At 42.2% G+C, this 20,414-nt stretch overlaps 1 protein-coding gene across 3 annotated transcripts in view; it reads right to left on the reverse strand.

Annotated features, from left to right (window-relative positions):
* XB22169588.L (receptor-type tyrosine-protein phosphatase V-like L homeolog) overlaps positions 1-20,414 on the reverse strand; it is a 60,577-nt gene that overhangs the window by 35,478 nt on the left and 4,685 nt on the right. For 2 of the 3 annotated variants that reach the window (XM_018246517.2, XM_018246518.2), the window contains exons 2-7: positions 15,230-15,323; positions 14,124-14,214; positions 8,275-8,351; positions 7,848-7,982; positions 7,315-7,437; positions 5,797-5,957 (exon numbers count right to left, since the gene is read on the reverse strand). In XM_018246517.2, coding sequence (XP_018102006.1) covers positions 5,797-5,957; positions 7,315-7,437; positions 7,848-7,982; positions 8,275-8,351; positions 14,124-14,214; positions 15,230-15,323 — 681 coding nt within the window. The remainder of the gene's footprint in view (positions 1-5,796; positions 5,958-7,314; positions 7,438-7,847; positions 7,983-8,274; positions 8,352-14,123; positions 14,215-15,229; positions 15,324-20,414) is intronic. The other variant, XM_018246519.2, reaches the window with a different exon arrangement.

Below are 20,414 nucleotides of genomic sequence, written 5' to 3' on the forward strand. Positions count from 1 at the left end.
AATTCCCTGCTGCTCTGGAATTAAGGTAGCCGGAACCGTCAATAGCCAAAATCTTCTCTACTTCGAAGTCCTGTTGACCGTCCACCATGACAGAAGAAGGAGGAGACTGATCTGGAGAGAACCGATTGGAGATTACTGGTTTTACCAGGGAGACATGGAAAACATTGGGGATTCTCATTTCAGAAGGAAGTCAAAGTCTGACAGCCACAGGAGTAATGATTTCTATGATGGGGAAAGGACCAACAGATCTTGGGCCCAATTTAGGAGCAGGAATCCTGAGATGAAGGTTTCTCGCAGAAAGCCACACTTTGTCCCCAACCTTATATTGAGGAGAGGGTTTCTGTCTACTCCTTGTGGGTCAAAGAACTTTTCTCCAAGTTGGCCTTGGTGACAGGCGAAATAGCAGACATATGGGCTAACTGGTCGTTATCAGCAGGAACATCCGACAAGATGAAATCTTGGGGAAACCCTTGAAGATGCTGTCCGTACACCGTCAGGAAGGGTGATTTCACAGCGGATGTATGACACGCATTTTCATGAGCCAATTCCGCCCAAGGGAGAAAATTGGACCAATCATCTTGACAGAGGGAAACAAATTTCTCAGGAATTGATCCAGTGCTTGATTCACCAGTTGGGCTGCCCCATTGGTTTGAATGTGGTAACTCCACGATAAAGTCCATGGCTAAGTGGGTCCAAGGACGAGAGGAAATGGGTAAAGGGTGAAGCAGACCACTGGGACGGGAATGACTTGGCTTGGAGGTGGCACAAATAGACCACCAGATGAGTCGATTCAATAGTTCGAAAGTCTTTTCAGTGCCAGGATGTCCAGCCTGCTTGGAACAATGAGTCTGTTGTAAAATGGAAAGACGAAGTTCGGGTAGCACAAAAGCCATTCCAATGGGTGTATCAGGAGGAGCAGAAGAATGACCAGACAGGATTTGACTGGCAAAGCGAGGGAACAATGAGGCAGTGACTTTGACGGGAGAACTTGGCAAACAGGGAGTTTTCCCTTAAAACGCGAGAGTACTTCCCTCACCTGGGAGCAATGACTTTCAAGTCTTTGGAGAATATTAAGATGTCATCTAGGTACACGACCACGGACTTCCCCAAGTGGTCCCAGAAGATGTTGTTCACAAACTCCTGGAAGACATAAATATTCGTAATGCCCATTCCGGGTGTTGAACGCAGTCTTCCATTCATTCCCTTAACGAATGCGGATTAAATTATACGCCCCGCGAAGATCCAGTTTGGTGAAAATCTTGGCACCTCTCAACTGGTCTAAAAGTTAGAAATTAGGGTCAAAGGGTATGGTTCTTGATAGTAATTCTATTAAGACCCGGTAGTCTATGCATGGACGTAATCCTCCATCCTTCTTTTCCCTGAAGAAGAAACCAGCTCTGGCCAGAGAGGTAGAGGCTGGCTGAAGATTTTCCTGAATATACTCTTTCATGGCAGACATCTCGGCAGGAGATAAGGAATAAGTACGATCTCTGGGTGGCATAGTACTGGGAAGAAGATCTTTAGGGCAATCGTAGAGACGATGAGGGTTAAGAAATTCCGTGGATCTTTTACAGAAGACATCAGCAAAATCCTCGTAGACTGCTGGTAGAGGTCGAAGATCTCTAGAGGAAACTGATACCTGCTGGATGGGAGTAACCGGTAGGCAATGGGCTTGACAGTATAAACTCCAACGGGAAAGCTGACTTGAAGACCAATCAATGGAGGGATTGTGCAGACAGAGCCAGGGTAACCCCAAAACCACTGGAGCAGATGGGCAGGTAATAATCAGGAATGAAAGTCTCTCTTTATGCAAAGTCCCAACCTGCACAGGTAATTCCCCTGTCGGCTTGGAGATAATCACAGCGGCCAGTGGTCTATCAACAATGGCTATAACCCGCAAGGGAGTAGATAAGGGGTACAGTATAAGGGGTATAGGGACACCCATGTATTTGGCAAAGGAAGCGTCCATGAAATTCCCTGCTGCTCTGGAATTAAGGTAGCCGGAACCGTCAATAGCCAGATGAATCTGTAGAGGTAGGAGAAACCAATGAAAATTCCCTTGAGAAACAGGTGCAACACTCCCCACATGAGATACCCACTTTTACCTTGGCGGGAGTTGGCAAAGTGAGCCTGGCCACCACAGTGTAGACACAGGCCAGCCGAACGTCTCCGAAGTTTATCCTGCTCAGAGAGACGTGCCCTTCCGATCTGCATAGGTTCCTTCATAGGGATGACAGGAGGTTGCTGGGATGGAGCAGGCAAAAGGGTTTGTTGGAAGCATGCCACTAATATTGGCTGGAACCTCTTGCTGCGCTCCTTGTCGGCTTGTTGCTCTTGTGTCGGCTTGTTGCCTTGATCTCGAGAGCAATCAAATCTTCAAATTGCTCGGGGAGATCTCTCGAGACCAAACCATCCTTAAGTGTAATTGAAAGGCCCTGATAGAACACTGTCCCATTAAACTCATTATTCCAATGAAGTCTAAATAGTCTAAAATCTATTGTGTACTCACTGGCACTACGGCTCCCTTGTCAGAGCTGTAGGAGACGGGAAGAGGCATTGGCAACATGACCAGGAGCATCGAAGATAGTTCGAAATGACTGCAGGAAAGCCTTGGCATCAAAGGACAAGGCCGAATTCTTCTCCCAGAGAGTGGTCGTCCACTCTAGCGGTTTACCCTCCAAGCTGGTCATCACATACCCCACCTTAGCCTGCTCGTTGAAGAACTGCAAAGGTTGAAACTTGAACTGGATGAGGCATTGGGTCACAAAGCCTCTATAGGCCTGAGGATCCCCATTATAGCGGGGCGGTGGAGGAATGCACTGTAACTTCAGGAAAGAGGTTGATAAGTGAATTATGTCTGTGAGTATGATCAACTACCACAACTAACTTTGGTTGAAGTGTGGGTACCAACTATTCTTAAGATCCCTTAATTTCAAAACACGATTGTCACTTATATTTGATGTATGTTTGATGTAATCACATTCACTTTTGTGGTTTTTGAATTTGAGCAAATTTTTGCTGTGGGTTCTGACACTGATAAGAGTGAATAAAATCATACTGAGAGTGTGCATTTAGTGAGAACGCTACACTATATTTTTTCTTGTTTTTTTCTCAAATCTCTTTGAGGGGAGTTCAGCAGTTTTCTTTGGAATTGATATGCATTCAGTCAGACAACACCACAGCAGTGGCCTATGTCAACAAACAGGGGGGGGGACACGCAGCACAATGGCCTTGCGAGAAGTGGCAAAGGTGCTCTCTTGGTCAGGACACAATGTTCCCACAATTTAAGCAGCATTCATTCCAGGAGTCCTTAACTGGGTGGCTGACTTCCTCAGCCACACTTGACCAAGGGGAATGGAGCCTCCACCACAAGATCTCCAAGATAGCAGACAGATGCAATTCCTGCATATGATTTGGGACTGCCCAAAATGCTGCATTGCACCGGTAGACATGCCGGCATCCATACACAATTTAAAAGTTCCGTGCTACTGCTACAGGACAAGAGATCCAGGGGTGGCATGGAAAAGATCTACTGGTAACTAAAGCATTAGAGAGATTATTATATGATCCTATTATATATTTATATATAGTTATCATATCACCCATTAAGCGCCTCTTCTCCAGAGTGAACAACCCCAATCTAGTCAGTCTTTCCTCATACTTAAGATTTTTCATACCTTTTACCAGCTTAGTTGCCCTTCTCTGTACCCTCTCTAAGAATGTCCTGTTTGAGCACTGGAGCCCAAAACTGTATAGCATATTCTAGATGGTGCCTTACCAGTGCTCTATACAGTGGAAGAATGACCCCCTTCCTGCCGTGAATCAATGCACCTTTTAATACAGCTCGAGACCTTATTTGCCCTTGATGCTGCTGACTGGCATTGCTTGCTACAGCCAAGTTTATTATATAAATACATGTTAATAATAATAATAATAATAAATACAGGGACTCCAAGGTCCTTTTCCGTAATGGATTTGCCTAGTGCAGTCCCATTAAGGGTATAATTGGCTTGGATATTTTTACATCAAAGATGCATGACTTGACATTTATCAACATTGAATCTCATTTGCCACTTAGCTGCCCAGATCAAGATCCTGTTGCAGATCTGAATCAGTTAAGAACATAGATTTGTTGCAACTATCTGTTATAACACTAGAGAAAAAAATTATTTTTGATAAATAAATACAGTGACAGATTTTATAGTTAACAATAACTGCAAAGTAATTGACGTTTGACTAATTTTAGACTTATTTATATAATACTGTACAAGAATTTAATCAAGATTGTTAAAAATAAATGTGTTACTCTAATATACTATTAAGGATACATGGGTTAAGATACATATGCCCCACAGTGGAAGCTATATGTTTATATTAAGAATACAGGGTTAATCCCCATTGAATGATGATTGGTTTTAAATCTAATGGGAGGGGTTAACAGGGTTTAAATACCGTTTGGAACATGCTGTCAATAGAGACACCTATGACTAAGTGCCATAGGGTACAAAACGCGTAAAGTGTACCATGTGGGGTCAGTATGTATCGCAATTTTAATGTAACTTAAATTAATATTTTGTTTTAACTATTGAAAAGCCTTGGGACATATATCTTTTGATATAAATCTTTTGTATACAGTTCTGGTGAGCATGTTCATATCCAGGCCGAAGGGCTCCACCTATGACCAGACCTTCTCCTCCAGGGTCCAGCTTGCCACCTCAATCTGGCCATGATCCGTTTAATGGCCTGGCAGACTGTGGACCCACCAGTGGTAAACATCCTGATTCAGGCCCAAAAAGCATCCACAGCATTGCAAATCTTCCTCTTTTGGTGTCTTCCGCTAGAAGACTACCTTGGGAACACAGCACACCACAGATCATAACAAAATTCCTCACTTCAGGATTCGAGAAAGGTCTAGCACCCTTAAGGCACAAGTCTCTGCCTTGTCAGTACCTTTCCACATCAAGTGGGGGCGGAAAACCCGGATATTCAACAATTCTTACAAGGAGCTCTGCGAATCAGACCCCACTTCCACAACCCCTGGGACTCTCGGACAGTCCCAGGCTTTCTACCAAAAGTGGTACCTAGGTTCCAATCAATCAGACACTTATCCTACTGTCCTTTTGCCCTAATTTGACAAATGACAAAGAAAGATGTGGTTAGGGCCATGAAGATCTACAAGAAAACAGATGGCTGCTTTCAGGCGTTCAGATTCTCTTCCACACCCGCAGTGTTTGCCCACACAGTTTTACAAGCTGCAGTTGCATCATCAAACTAAGATGGACCTACCGGTAGTTGTTGTTCTTACCCACCCTAAATTACAGGACAACATTTGAATGTCTCCACACTTCTGCACTGACAGGAGGGCCAAATAGAGAAAAATTATTTTTTATACTCACCGTAAATCCTTGGTGAGCTCACCAAGCTTTATAACAGAATTGGGAAGCAGAGGTGGAGCAAGCCAATATACCCTGAGGGAGGGGTCAAGAGTCCAATCCTTCTGTCCTGCCTCCAGAGGTAAACTTGGACATAACCCACACATCTGCACTGACAGTTCAGGCCTACTATAAAAAGGGTTTTACGATAAGCATAAAAAATCTTTCTTTTATGTAGTAGGGCCACATGGGCCCCTGATATTTTGAATGTTGCTCATCACTGGTTCAGTGGGATTGTGTTGTTTATGGCACACATAATCTTGAAGTCCACAGATTCCCATGGCAAATCATGTTATTGGGCTGCTAGGCATTTATACTATTGTCATATAATCAGCCAATGAACATGAGTATAATGATTTCTAACCTGCAGTGCAGCACTGTTGGTGTAGAATCCTTTGCAGCTTGCAATTGCTCTCTTACAAGTTCCACAAATGTTATCAGTGAAGCTGGGCTTAGCGGGACACCTCTATCAGGCCAAGCTCTGTAATGCAGTTGACAAACAGATCTGACTGAGGTATCCGCATTCTGCAAGAAAAACACATATTTTGATGCTCTATCTACACACCATGTTAGAATCCCTTCTTCCAGTCTTTAGGATCTCTCTGAAACCCTGTCAATGACACAACCACAGATACATCCTGTACCCCTGTATCCCTGTATAATATTGGCTCACTGGTTAATTTACATATTTATGCTTGTCCTTTTTTATACAGTTTATAAAAAAATCAAATATTTTAGCCTTAAGTTATCTATCCTTAAAGGGATACTGTTATGGGAAATCATGTTTTTTTTCAAAATGCATTAGTTAACAGTGCTGCTCCAGCAGACATCTGCACTGAAAGTAATTTTTCAAAAGAGCAAACTGATTTTTTTTTTATATTTAATTTTGAAATCTCACATGGAGTTATGTCAGTTTACCAGGTGCCCCCAGTCACGTGATTTGTGCTCTGGTCAATTTCAGTGACTCGTTACTGCTGCACTGCAAGTGATATCAACCCTCCCCCCAGCAGCCCATCAGCAGAACAATGGGAGGGTAACCAGATAACAGCTCCATGGTAGATATAAGAACAACACTCAATAGTAAACATCCATGTCCCACTGTAACTCATTCAGTTACATTGAGTATAAGAAACAATAGCTTGTTACAAAAGCAGTTCCATAGTGCAGCACTGGCTCTTTCTGAAAGCACATGGCCAGGCAAAACGACTTGAGATGGCTGCCTATACACCAATATTACAACTAAAAAAATGCACTTATTGGCTCAGAAATGAAATTTTATATGGTATAGTGAATTATTTGCATTGTAAACAGTGTAATTTAAAAATAAAAACTACACCATAAAAATCATTACAGAATCCCTTTAAGTATTAAGCTTTAAAGGAACAGTAACACCAACAAATGTAAGTGTTTTAAAGTAATGAATATATTATGTACTGTTGCCCTGCGCAGGTAAAACTGATGTGTTTGCTTCAGAAACACTACTATAGTTCATATAAACAAGCTGCTGTGGAGCAATGGCGGAAATTGAAAAACGGCTATATGGCACAGGTTATCTAATGGATAACAGATAACACCATTAGACAGACAGAGCTTATTTGCTATCTGCTGTGTAACCTGAGCTTTTTCTCTGATGAATGGCTGCCCCATTGCTACACAGCAGCTTATTTATATAAACAATAGTAGTGTGTCTTAAGCAAACACAGCAGTTTTACCAGTGCAGGGCCACAATGCATTTTATTTGTATTACTTTAAAACACTTTTATTTTTTGACGTTACTGTTCCTTTATGTATCAACTGAGCAAAACATTGTAAAGAAGTTGTTGGCCCAGTTGTCTTTTTTTATTACTGTACAGACCATAGCAAATATGTACATTCTCCTTACATTTATTTTTTGTATTGTGAAGTGTCTTATAGTCCAGTCTTTACTGGGTAGCTCAGAAACTTTATGCACAGCAAAGTGCCCATATGAATCAGTGTCTGCAGGCCAATATTGATCACACAGAACCTATAATAAAAACATCATTACTAAAAATATGCCAAAACAACAAAACTCACTGATACAATAACAGTATAATAAGCAAATCAGTGATGCTCGCAAGTGTTGAAAAAATACCAAGTTCAGAGTTGTCAACCTGAAATGGATGTGCGTAGTTCGCAGCTGAAAATTGTGGGAATAGCTTAATGCAGGACCCAGGTATGTCAAAACCAAAGATTTATTAACAAAACTATGGGATTGCCATATTGTGGCAGGAGGTCTAGAGGAGAGTACCTAAATTGAGTAACCCCCAGGAAAATGAAGAAGGGTCTGACAGATCTGCAAGTGAGCTAGAAGGCTTAGGTTCATCTGATACATAAGAAAAAGTGATTTATCTGCCAATAACGATTAGAAGTGATTTTGGCAGATATGTCACATACCTTTCCCTGTTCTTCACACACAGTCAGCACCACTATAATCCTTACTTGCTGCTCCCAGATCATGCGCCAGAAATCAACAAATGTTGCAGGCAATGGGGCCTGTGTTGCTATATACTCCTTACTGTCATAGAAACCCTGCGATAACAGTTACTAAATTATTTTCAATATAATTCAGCATTTTTGTAAAGAGAGACATCAAAGCTAATTTAAGAGTGCACGTGCCACCATCTTTTTTTACCCACAATGCAACATCCCCCCCACCCCATAATTCCAGCATAGTTGTGTTGTGACCACAGGGGGACATACTTTGGGTACAATTGCATCTGGTACATAAAAGATACAAAAATATGCTTGTACCTTCAAGGCTTGCACCTTTGATGCAGCATTGATTCATGCAACAAACATATCTTTATTGCGTTTTTTGTACCGGTATATAATTTGCGTTGATGTATAGAGAATCCAGGTTCCCATCTATGAGACTCAACTTGACACGGGAGTGATCATCTAAGATTTGAAAAATATGCATGATTAGTCAGGAAACATTAAAATACACTGTAAGTGCCAATTGGCAAAATGACAAGCACACATAGACATGTAACCTTGTACAGGTATGGGACCTGTTATCCAGAATGCTCGGGACCTGGGGTTTTCTGGATAATGGATCTTTCCCTTATTTGGATCTTCATACCTTAAGTCTACTAGAAAAGTCATGCAAACATTAAATAAACCTAATAGACTGGTTTTGCTTCCAATAAGGATTAATTATATCTTAGTTTGGATCAAGTACAAACTACTCTTTTATTACTACAGAGAAAAAGGAAATCATTTTTTTTTAAAAATGGATTATTTGGATAAAATGGAGTCTGTTGGAGACAGCCTTTCCAAAATTCAGAGCTTTCTGTATAACGGGTTTCCGGATAATGGATCCCATACCTGTATACTAACGATTTACCCTTCATCACAGGGCATTGGTGTATAATATATCTGTTTATTTCATGGCTCACTTTGCTGATGAGGCTGGTGTTGCCAATGCCTTTGGTGAATTTGTGTAAGGGAACTTTTAGCAATTGGAATCATATTTTCTAAACTGCACCCAGGCCCGGATTTGTGGAAAGGCCACCTAGGCCCGGGCCTAGGGCGGCAGGATTTTAAGGGGGCGGCATGCTGCCCAACCACACCCACATTGGTTCAAAAACACTGGAGATGCACTGGAGATACGATCATTTTTTAAATTACCCGTGCACCAATCCCCGTTGCTCCTGTCCCCCTGGAGGTAGTGGGCCTAGGGGTGCCCACTATGTAAATCCGGCCCTGACTGCACCTTGAGTTTCCATGTATCCTTATTTTCTTTTCTTGCTGTGTAGTTGAAGGAGCTGTTCACTTTTAAATACCTTTTTAGCATGCTATAGATCAAACGTTTCTGTTGCTTAGAGCCCTCTACATTATACCACTATCACTTTCATTACAGAAGTAACTTACTTTTCATCCCACTATCTGGTCGGTTGTGAGCCAAATTGTCCTGCTTTGGTTGCTTTCTGCTCCCTATATACTCTACAATGGTATATACAACTCAACCAGCACTTTTGTGGAAGATGAAGTCAAACATGTAATTCAGATTCATGTATCTCATTAATAATGAAAACTGGAAAAACCTCAAATAAGAGTGAGCGCTACTGGACAATTTCCCTTTTAAATGTGGATCTTAAAAAAACACTAGAAAATTTTTTGGCAGGGAAACTCCAGGGGCGGTGGTAAACATATCAGCAGACAGTGTGAGGGCAGGTTTCCTGGACTGCAGGTGAACTAGTCTGGTCTAAATCTTGTATATTACCAATGGACCCAGTAGACAGACTCCATTCTACCGATATATCCCAAATCCAATGGGTTGCTACAAGGTACCTTGGAATCAATATCCATAGAGACCTTACACAAAATTTGACAAATCTCAACAGTCATACAGTACTTAAAAAATAAAATAAATGTCTGGGCCAAGTTAAGGCTTTCAATTCCAGGTAGAATAAAATGGTTAAAATTATATTCTTGCCAAAATATTATATATCTTTCAGAATTCCCCGATGGCTACAAAGAAAGACTGATTTACCTAGACACAATCAACAGAGATTTTATATGATCTGCTGAACACCTACAGTATGCCTATCCACCAGTGATGGAACTAGGTGGGGACGGGCCCTGGTGCGCCTTCCACCATCGTCCATGCAGCTGCAGCCGACTCCAGTGGGAGCGTGACTGCCGGGGGGCCCTGCGGGGGTGCGGGCCCTGGCCCAATTGCACCCCCTGCTCCCCCCGTAGTTACACGACTGCTATCCACGCACATCCTACAAGCCCCACTTAATGAGGTTGCTCAGGCTCGCTCAAATGTCCTAGTCTACTTTTCTATGCCCACTTGTGTCTTACTCAAGACCTAGACAATCAGACACTCACACTAGAAACAGAGGCTTTTTCCTCCAAGGTCAACTAGCTTTACAGAGGCCTACCATCACCCTGTACTCTAACAACACCCATGATTTCCACAATTAAAAATTTGTCCAAGTATACAGTTAGGTCCATAAATATGTGGACAAAGACAACTTTTTTTTCTAATTTTAAATGAAACAACTTTCAGTCTTTCAATTTTAAATGAAACAACTTTCAGTCTTTCAATTTTAAATGAAACAACTTTCAGCTTTAACTCAGTGGGTTGAACAAAAAGATTGCATAAAAATGTGAGAAAGTAAAGCCTTTTTTTTAACACAATCACTTCATTTCAGGGACTCAAAAGTAACTGGACAAATTAAAAAACTGAAACTAAAATGTCCATTTCTAATACTTGGTTGAAAACCCTTCGCTTCTCTTTATGGTAGACGTGGATATTGATACCCCAACCTCCTGCAGAGTGTTTTTCACTTGTTTGGCTGTTGTGAAGGGGTTTCTGCAATCATCCACCACTGTTGTCTTCCGTGGACGTCCAGGTCTTTTTGTGTTGCTGAGTTCACAAGTGCATTATTTCTTTCTCAGGATATACCAAACTGTAGATTTTGTCACTCCTAATATTGTAGCAATTTCTAGGATAGGTTTTTTCTGTTTTTGCAGCTTAAGGATAGCTTGTTTCACCTGCATGGAGAGCTCCTTTGACCACATGTTGTATGTTCACAACAAAATCTTCCACATACAAGCACCCCACAACCTCACTGTGAAGAACCACCTACGTTGCTTCGAATAAAAGTTCTTTTCCACTTAAAATGTCCCCTGCTATTTGTCTATAATATCCTCTAATGTACTTGTAAAGTCAGGGCCGGATTTACATAGCGGACACCCCTAGGCCCACTGCAATTTGTCGCCCCTGTCCCCTCCCCTTTATTCATGCAAATTTTCATGGAGATTGTATCTCCTGTGCATCCCCAGTGTTTTTTTTTTTTTAACAGTGTTTATTTTGTTTTCAAGGTGGGGGGGTACAGAAGAAAAAAGGGGGGGTATCAGGTACATTCCACACAGTCCACAAAATACAGTGTAATGGCAAAAAATAGTAGACCTCAGCTCAGCACATAAAGCATAGCATATTCAAGAAGCACAAAGTAACAAATGCATAGAGACATTGTAATATCAGGTGCACCTAAGTTTCATCTCCGGACATGAGCCCGTGTAACACTACAGAAGCCCAATAATCTAAGAATTGGCCTCCGTCCAATTCTCCCAGGTTTTCTCAAATTTGGCTGGGCACCCTCTGGCAAGATACGTCATCTGAATCAGCGGAAGATTTTTATTAATAAGGTCCAACCAAAACTGTAAGGAGGGTACTTTTGGGTCCATCCATTTCATAAGGAGCGCTTTCCTAGCATAATACAGTAGACTACGCCAGAGGTCTCTCTTTGCTCTAAAGGGGGTCACCTCGTCTACCACTCCAAGAACACATACTTGTGGTGACATTATTTTGGGGAAGGTCGTTTTGTCCTGTATATGGGTCATCACTCTGTTCCAGAATCTATGCACCTTAGGGCAGTCCCATATCATATGAAGATATCCCACCTCCCCCTGTTGACATTTGGGACAGCACGCCTTGCTCGCATCACCCATACGACTCAGCCTCTATGGTGTAATGTGGAGCTGATGTAGTATTTTAAACTGAATCAACCTGTCCCTAGTAGCAATGAGATATTGATATGCTGTAGAGGTGGATTCGTCCCATTCCTCCTGTGTGAGATCAGGAATTCCGGTCTGCCACAATGTGTATGCCCTGGCAAATGGTGAGGGATCCCCAGTGTTTTTGAACCAATGTGGGTATGGTTGGGCAGCATGCCGCCCCCCTAAAATCCTGCCACCCTAGGCCCGGGCCTAGGTGGCCTTCCCACAAATCCGGGCCTGTGTAAAGTGTAATCATGTCCTCTCGCAATCGCCTGTTTTCAATGGAGAAAACAACCCCAACCTTGACAGTCTACCCTCATAATTTAAGTCTTCCATCCCTGTAACCAGTTTAGTTGCACGTCTCTGCACTCTCTTGCTCAACCCACTGAATTAAAGCTGAAAGTCTGCAGTTCAACTGCGTCTGAGTTGTTTAATTTAAAATTCATTGTGGTAATGTACAGAAACAAAATTAGAAAAAAGTTCTCTGTCCAAATATTTATGGACCTAACTGTATGTAGTAGCCCCAGGCTTGATATGTCCCTGTGGCTTTAAATCCCTACACGTGCTTCAGTTCCCTAGTTATATTGAATAAAGCCTGTGTTATCTGTTTGCAATGAACCCCTGGCATCCAACTTTTTCTATTCTTATTACATTTTGGGCAGTGTTGAGGTGTAGTTCAACCACACTTTCACATGTTCCTTCTACATACAGTAGCCAAGGCCCATCCTGCTGAAAGAGGGTCTAATGCAGGAGTGCCCATACTAATGTGAGGTCTACTTTTAGTGATGATATCCTATTATCATCTACATTTTTAAAAAACATTGTTAGTTCCATGGAAAATGTTGCTTAAAAATATTACTTAAATACCGATTAATGGGAAAATGTATATTGCTATATTTAACAAAAACCTATTTCTTATGTGACCTTAATATAATAATTTCTGAATAAAAAGCATGAAAAGGGAGGGTGATTTAGACAAGCTGTTTGTTGACAGTGTCTTTAGATCTACTGATCACCAGCTAAAGGTCTACTGGTAGACCCTGATCTACCTTTTGGGCACTCCTGGTCTAATGTAAACCATGCTCTATCCTACTAGTTGGTTTTAGCTTGTTTAGCCAAAATAGGGTTACATATATTCATGTATTACATCTGAAAACAAAATTTCATGACTTCTTTGATGCCACAGTAAAGGGAAAAATTATTTTTACACTTTTGCTCAATTCTAGAGGTTAGTATCTGGGCTGTTCGTAGAATCACTATACAATCAGACCATGTCATACCAGTCAGATTTGTACAGTGGGCATCCCTAAGGCCATGGGCACACAGGCTGAAGGCTCCAGCTGCTCTCAACCAGTGTATTTTGGCAGGCTGAGATAAGTGGATATGCTCCCTGACCCTGCTTCATTTATTTGAATCTGATTCGCAGAGCGAAGCGGAGGTCAGTTTGAAGAATAGAGCAGATCCGCTTCTCTCAGCCTGCAAACTACACAGGCTGAGAGCAGCTGGAGCCTTCATCCTGTGTGCTCATAGCCTAACCCCCTACCGACTGCCAAAATATATCCGGGGGTGCCAGATACCTACAGATGAGGGGAAGAGATTGGTACACAATCTCTTGTGTGCCTGTCATGTGATCCAATGGTTCTGGAATAATGTTCTGGATCTGATACAAAAGTAATTTTCGATAAAAACCATTGAGTTCAAGGTATTAATTCTATTGGGGAGCCACAGTTTAGGACAAGGTCAGACATCGGGTCTGCAACACTAAGGGCCATCCTGGCAGTCACAGGGTGTCCCCTCCCGACTTCTAAATTACTGCCCCCCCCATGCGCATGCACCGTCACACTGCACCCATGTGTGAACACCAACGTGCCGCAGCACAAGATTTTTTCTTTAAGGGGTCCCATGAGAGCAGGGGCACACCGATTTTTTTCCATTGTCCCGCCAGCCCAGTACAACCCTGGTTAAGGAGCAAATAGTGCTTGACATAACCTTATTAATATCATAAGTTTGCCAAGGTTTAGTAATCTATAGCAAACAACCAACATGTGTTTGTAACAATCATACTAACTTTGGGAGAGTTATTATGCTATATATATGTATTTCCACTATGGCTAAACAATGAAAAACCCACTGTAAATATTTCACAATGTAACTTACACGGTAAGATATGTGCATATCTATTCTTCATTGCATTAGCTGGTGTCTCTGCTGCTTTCTTTGACTGATCATTCCCAACATCTGTCAGCTCCTGCAGAATTTACAATGTAATTTATGTTCCATGTGTACGGAAAGTTGAAAAAGACACGTTCAACCTGCCAGACAGCTGATACAGAAAGATCTCATCTTAAGTGTCTCCAATTTAATCAAAGGGAAAAATAGTACCTTAATTACTCCAAGAAAAGTCAGACCAATCAGCATTGTACTAAGAATTAATTTCAGTAATACTGCATTTTCAACCTTGCTAAAATTATTTCATAAAGTGATTTATTAGCTGACAGCAATTTTCATTTACTCCATTGCATTTGAGACAAATTCCACAAAATGTTCTACTCTTCTGTAAACCTTCATGCAAATTGAAACAGTTCATCACTACTTTTAACCACAGTGCAGCATTCTTCCCCAGAATTGAAGCGCAACAGAAGGTGCCTATTAAGTAGTGCTGACTTAAATTTTCTTGTCATAGTACCGGTAATGAAAACTTGAGTGTAATTTGGACAAAAATCTTTCTAGTGTGCACTAGTGTTCTAGTGTTTCTCTGGGTACTCCAATTTTTCCCACACTTCAGATTCCTAATAAAACTAAGAGTATGAATGTGATAAGTGAAATTAGACTGATTGCTGCACTGCTTTAACATGTTGGTGGATTTTTTTCTGTTTCGAAGTTGTGGCACTTTAAACATCATAGGTTAGTATTTGGCAGTAGGTTGACTTGTTGAAACATTACCCTAGATGCAATTTTCACTATTCACATCTATTAATCTTGTGCTCTATTCTGGAGCAGAAGGATCTCTACAGTAGCATCTGACAGCATTCTGCACCCTTCTCTACCATCTGCCCTGCATTCATGAGCTGGATGGATGTCTGGGTTTTTCACCTCATCTACTATGTAACTATGTTCATCAAGGTCTGTGTCTTTTCATACAACATTGTATCAATGCTTTTTTTCGCCAAATACATTTATCCTAAATGCCATGCTGATATTTTCATTAATTACCTGTATTAGATTTTAGCAAAGAGTTAATTCATCTAGTTACATGCTCTCACCTTAAATTCTTGTAGAAATCTATTATTTTCATCTTTCTGTTTCATATAAAAAAATTCTTGAAAACTGCACACTGGTATTGCATGAAAGAAATCTCTGGAAGTTAAAACACAGTGTTTTTATTGGTAAACATATGAACAGAATTTATACAACAAAAACAACAGATAAATGCAACACTTCTGTCTTACTGCACTTTACTGATGTGCACTCCATGGAATTTCTAGGTTCTTCCAATTTCTGTATCTGTAGTGGCCAGTGAAGAAGAAGCAGACCGTGAAATTGCGGTGGGGGCAGACTGCAGGGTCTGCTTCCTCTATAGTTGTAGAAATCCTCTACAACTATAGAGGAAGTCCCAATCCTGTCCCTGCTCCCCAGCCGCCCGTCCCGCTCCTGTCCCTGCTCCCCCGCCCGCCCCAATCCTGTCCCTGTTCCCCAGCCGCCGCCCCGCTCCTGTTCCTGCTCACCAGCCACCCCCCATGCTCCCCAGCCACCTGTCCCACTACTGTCCCCTCTCCTGTCCCCGCTCCCCAGTCTCTAACCTACCTAAAAGCGATTGTGTACTAACTGGTGGGGAAAGCAGGACATTTCATTCAGTGGCTACTTTCAGGTCTCTTGAATAAATTAAACAAAGTAAAAACCAAAATCTGCTCAATCAGATGGAAAAATACAAACACAAAGAGACCGATATTGTATATTTACCAAGTTATCTGTTCATCAATCAATGTGGACACAAAGTCACAAACCATATTTAAGTGGATTACCATTGTATCTGACACAACATTCTCTGATATTCTGAAACTCCACACTTGCATCATGTCAACACTACTAGCTAGTTAATAACAAGAGATGGCCTTACAGTTCCTACACAATTTCACCCCAGAAAAAAAGTTTAAAATGGGCACTGCCTCAGATACTCCACCACAAAAGCAAACCTTTTACACATGTTTTGAACATACAATCACTTTGGTCAGAGGCCCTTACAAGCAATTAACAAAATCCAGAAAAAAAACATTGCTAGGCGTTCTGCAATACCTTGAACCAGGGCCGCCATCAGGGGGGGACAGGGGGGACAAGCGTACCGGGCCCGGGCATGAAGGGGGGCCCGGCAGCGCTGCATTTTTTTGAAGATCCGGGCCCCCCTTACGAGCGCCCGAGCCGTACGTCTTGCCTCTTCAGTGCCGAATGCGGAAGTGCCGAAAAGCCGAAGCCGATGCGACGAAAAGACCCGAAGTCACGGAAAAAGCCGAAGTCCCGAAGTCACGAAGCGCCGAAAAGACCCGAAGTCACGAAAACAGCCGAAGCCGAAGTCCTGAAGCAGCGCAAAGACCCGAAGTCACGAAAACAGCCGAAGCCGAAGTCCTGAAGCGGTGAAAAGACCCGAAGTCACGAAAGGAGGCGAAGTTGAAGTACTGAAGCCATGAGTTCAATTCTACTGAACACCAGTTTGTGTTTTTTTTTTTTTTTAATCCCCTGGCCACCAATGTATTATTTTAATATTCTATAGGCCCCTGCCACCAATCTTTTTTTTAAAACTTTTGTTTTTGGGGCCCCAATTTTTTTTTTAACTCGTAAGGGGCCCCTTGCCACCATTGTTTTTTTTTGGGTTTTTTTTTAAAAAAAAAAAATTAATTTTCTTTTTGGTGGCCCCAAATTTTTTTAACTTGTAAGGGGGCCCCTGCCACCAGTTTTTTTTTTTTTTCAAAAAAAAATTATTTTTTTTTTAAATTTTTTTGGGGCCCCAATTTGTTTTTAACTTGTAAGGGGGCCCCTGCCACCATTTTTTTTTTTTTCAAAAAAATTTTTTTTTCTCCAAATTTTTTTTTTGGGGCCCCAATTTGTTTTTAACTTATAAGGGGGCCCCTGCCACCAATGTTTTTTTTTTTTTTCAAAAAAAAATTAATTTTTTTTAAAAATTTTTTTTGTGGCCCCAATTTGTTTTTAACTTATAAGGGGGCCCCTGCCGCCAATGTTTTTTTTTTTTTTTTCAAAAAAAAATTAATTTTTTTTAAAATTTTTTTTTGGGGCCCCAATTTGTTTTTAACTTAGAAGGGGGCCCCTGCCACCAATGTTTGTTTATTTTTTAGTTTTTTTTACATTTTTTTTTGTTGGGGCCCCAAGTTTTTTTTAACAGGGGGCCCCTGCCACCAATGTTTTAAAAAAAAAAAAATTTTAATTTTTTTTTTTTGGGGCCCCAATTTTTTTTATAAGGGGGCCCTGACCATCCATAGCTTTTTACAACTTGTGTGGGGGGGGGTTACTTTTTTAGCGCTGATGTCTGTGTGGTCTTTTAACTGCGATGTGGGCGGGATATGGGGCGGAGCTTGGTCGTCAGTGTGGGCGGTTCCCAGGGGGCCCCAAAAATTTTGTTGTACGGGGCCCCGTGATTTCTAATGGCGGCCCTGCCTTGAACTCACTGACCTCTTCACATGCCCCCTCCCTACTCGCTGTCTATAACCAGTGTCGAAACTGGCCCACCGGGATACCAGGAAAACTCCCGGTGGGCCCAGGTGTCAGTGGGCCCCCATGCTGCTAAACATTTGGACTATTTCATGGCCATTCCCCATTTCTATAAGAACAAAGAGGCTAAATAGATGGAATAATAGATTATAGTATGTAAAGAAAAGAAACTAGGAGAACAGAGGCTAAGTGAGGAGAGGAAGAATAATAGTACTGAGAGTAGGCCCCCGGACTAAGGTTTTTTGGTGGGCCCTTGGGCTAAGGTTTTTAGGTGGGCCCCTGGAGTCCCAGTCCGACACTGTCTATAACTGTGTATCCTGTACATGAATATGAACATCAGGCCCTGCTTTCTGGTGCATACAGCAGATTTTGGGATGATGCAACTCATGCCTGATAACAGCTTCCACAAAATGCCACCTGCCTATATGCTCTAATTGTCAAATCCAAAAGAATTTACAAAACAAGATTTTAAAAATGTATATAGTGTAAGTAAAGTTTTTTTTAGTTTATTTTACTCAACTAACTCAACTATACAGGGCCGCCATCAGGGGGGTACAGGGGGTACTACTGTACCGGGCCCGGGCCTGAAGGGGGGCCCGGCCGTGGTGCACTTATCAAAATAGCCGGGCCCCTCTTGAATGGCGTGAGTTATTATGCAGCCGGAGACTACACGTTTATAATGTGCAGCGAGTGCGCCAGGCGCGTGATCCCTCCCGGACATGTCCCACTGACACGCTGTTATTATATCAATGGATGATATAATGTTCTGTGTCAGTTACTGATAAAGCTCAGTGAGAGCGATTCCCTCGACTGTAAATCCCCAGAACAGTCTGACCTGCATTCTGGCCTCATGTCGGGGGAGCGGTGCTGAGTGTGTGGGTGGATCCGACTGTCACCACGGAAACACCTTTAGCTGGTGAGCTGTGGCCCTGATGGGAGGCACCGCTAGGGTGGGTATGGGGCCCTGGGATGTGTCGGATTCCATACTGTGTGCATAATGTGAGAGAACTGACAATGTTGCACTGGGGCTGCCATGGAGAGGGGAATTGTGTTATAGCTGGGGATTGTGCCTTTATTACGGTGCCAGAGATAGAGGGGGAGGTGGTTGTAAGTAGGTTTAGTGTAGTGTGAGGGGTTAGTTTACATGGGGTAATTATGTGTGGGGGGTAGTGTGTTGTTGTGTGGATTAGTGTGTTACACTGGTATTTATTGTATAGGGAAGGGGTGTCGTTTATTATTGTGGTTGGGCCTAATGTTATTTTGGGCCGAGGTTTTGTGTAGTTTTGTAATGGGGGTGTTGTGATGTAATACACGGGGAGTTCATGCGCTGTGTTGTTGTATGTGATGTGTGTTTAGTGGCTTGCAGGGTAGGGGCAGTTGTACTAGCTTTGGGTTAGTGAGCATTATTGCTATTTTAAGGGGTTAATATGCAGTATTGCAGCTGTGGGTAGGGTTGCCACCTGGCAGGTAAAAATGATGTTTGTTTTTTTAAAAAAAAACCTTTTATGGGGGGCCCTGGTGCCAATGTTTTTTTTTCTTAACTTGTAAGGGGGGCCCAATGTTTTTAAAAAAAAAACTTTTATGATCGGCCCTGGTGCCAATGCTTTTTTTTTTTAATTTATAGAGGAGCCCTGGTCACCAATTATTTGGTCCCTGACCACCAATTTTTATTAAAAAAAACTTTTATGGGGGCCCTGATGCCACTGTTTTTTTAACTTATATGGGGGCCCTGACCATCAAAAACTTTTTATAACTTGTGTGTGTGTGGGGGGGTTACCTTTTTTAGCGCTGATGTCTGTGTTTTAACTGTGGTTTGGAGTGGGCGGCATCTGGGGTGGGGCTTGGGGGCTGGAGTGGGCGGGGCCCGGGGGGGCCCAAAAATTTTTGTTGTACGGGGCCCCGTGATTTCTAATGGCGGCCCTGCAACTATACATCCCAACAGATTCGCCAGATTGTGTGAAGAAGATGGGAGTGTGAACTCTGGATTGGCAATTCTAGATGGGCCTGATCTCTCTCTCTCTAACAGCCGTATGTTTATGAATAGCATGATATCATCTGCAAATGCTATTATTTTGTATTTTGTATGTCCTATGGTGAGTACTTGGAATGTGTGGTTTTTGGCTAGGTGTCTAAGTAGTGGATCTAAGGCTATATTAAAGAAAAGAGGGAACAGAGGACAGCCTTATCTGGTGTCTTTCCTAATGGGGAATTTGGAACATGAGATCCAAAATGCTTACCTCTGTGGTGGTTGTGAGCAAATTGCCACTTTGGAGGCTCGAGTTAGAACACTAGAGCAACAAATTGCAACACTGCAGTCAATTGACAATCTTGAAAGGAGTCTCTTGTTCAATGAGCAGGACCTAGCTGGGTCAGATAGTTTGGGGGGAACAGAACAGCAGCAGGATATTGAGGCAGCTAGCTGGGTGACAGTTAGAAAATCTAAGGTGGGCAAAAGGAAAATGGAGGCTGATCCGGAGCCTATAAATCACAACAAATTTGCCAGATTGTGCGATGATGATGATGGGAGTATGAACTCTGGATTGGCAATTCTAGATGGGGCTCTCTAACAGCCGGGAGACCAGTTTCTCTAGTAGTGGTGGGGAAGAGAGCAGTGTCAGGCCTAAGCAGATTGTGATTGTAGGGGATTCAATTATTAGTAAAGTGGATAGGGTCATCAGTTTGCTGTCTTCCTGGTGCCAAGGTTCAGCATGTGGTTGATCGGGTAGACAA

This window comes from Xenopus laevis, chromosome 2L (genome assembly GCF_017654675.1).
Source record: "Xenopus laevis strain J_2021 chromosome 2L, Xenopus_laevis_v10.1, whole genome shotgun sequence".
NCBI classification, from domain to species: domain Eukaryota; kingdom Metazoa; phylum Chordata; class Amphibia; order Anura; family Pipidae; genus Xenopus; species Xenopus laevis.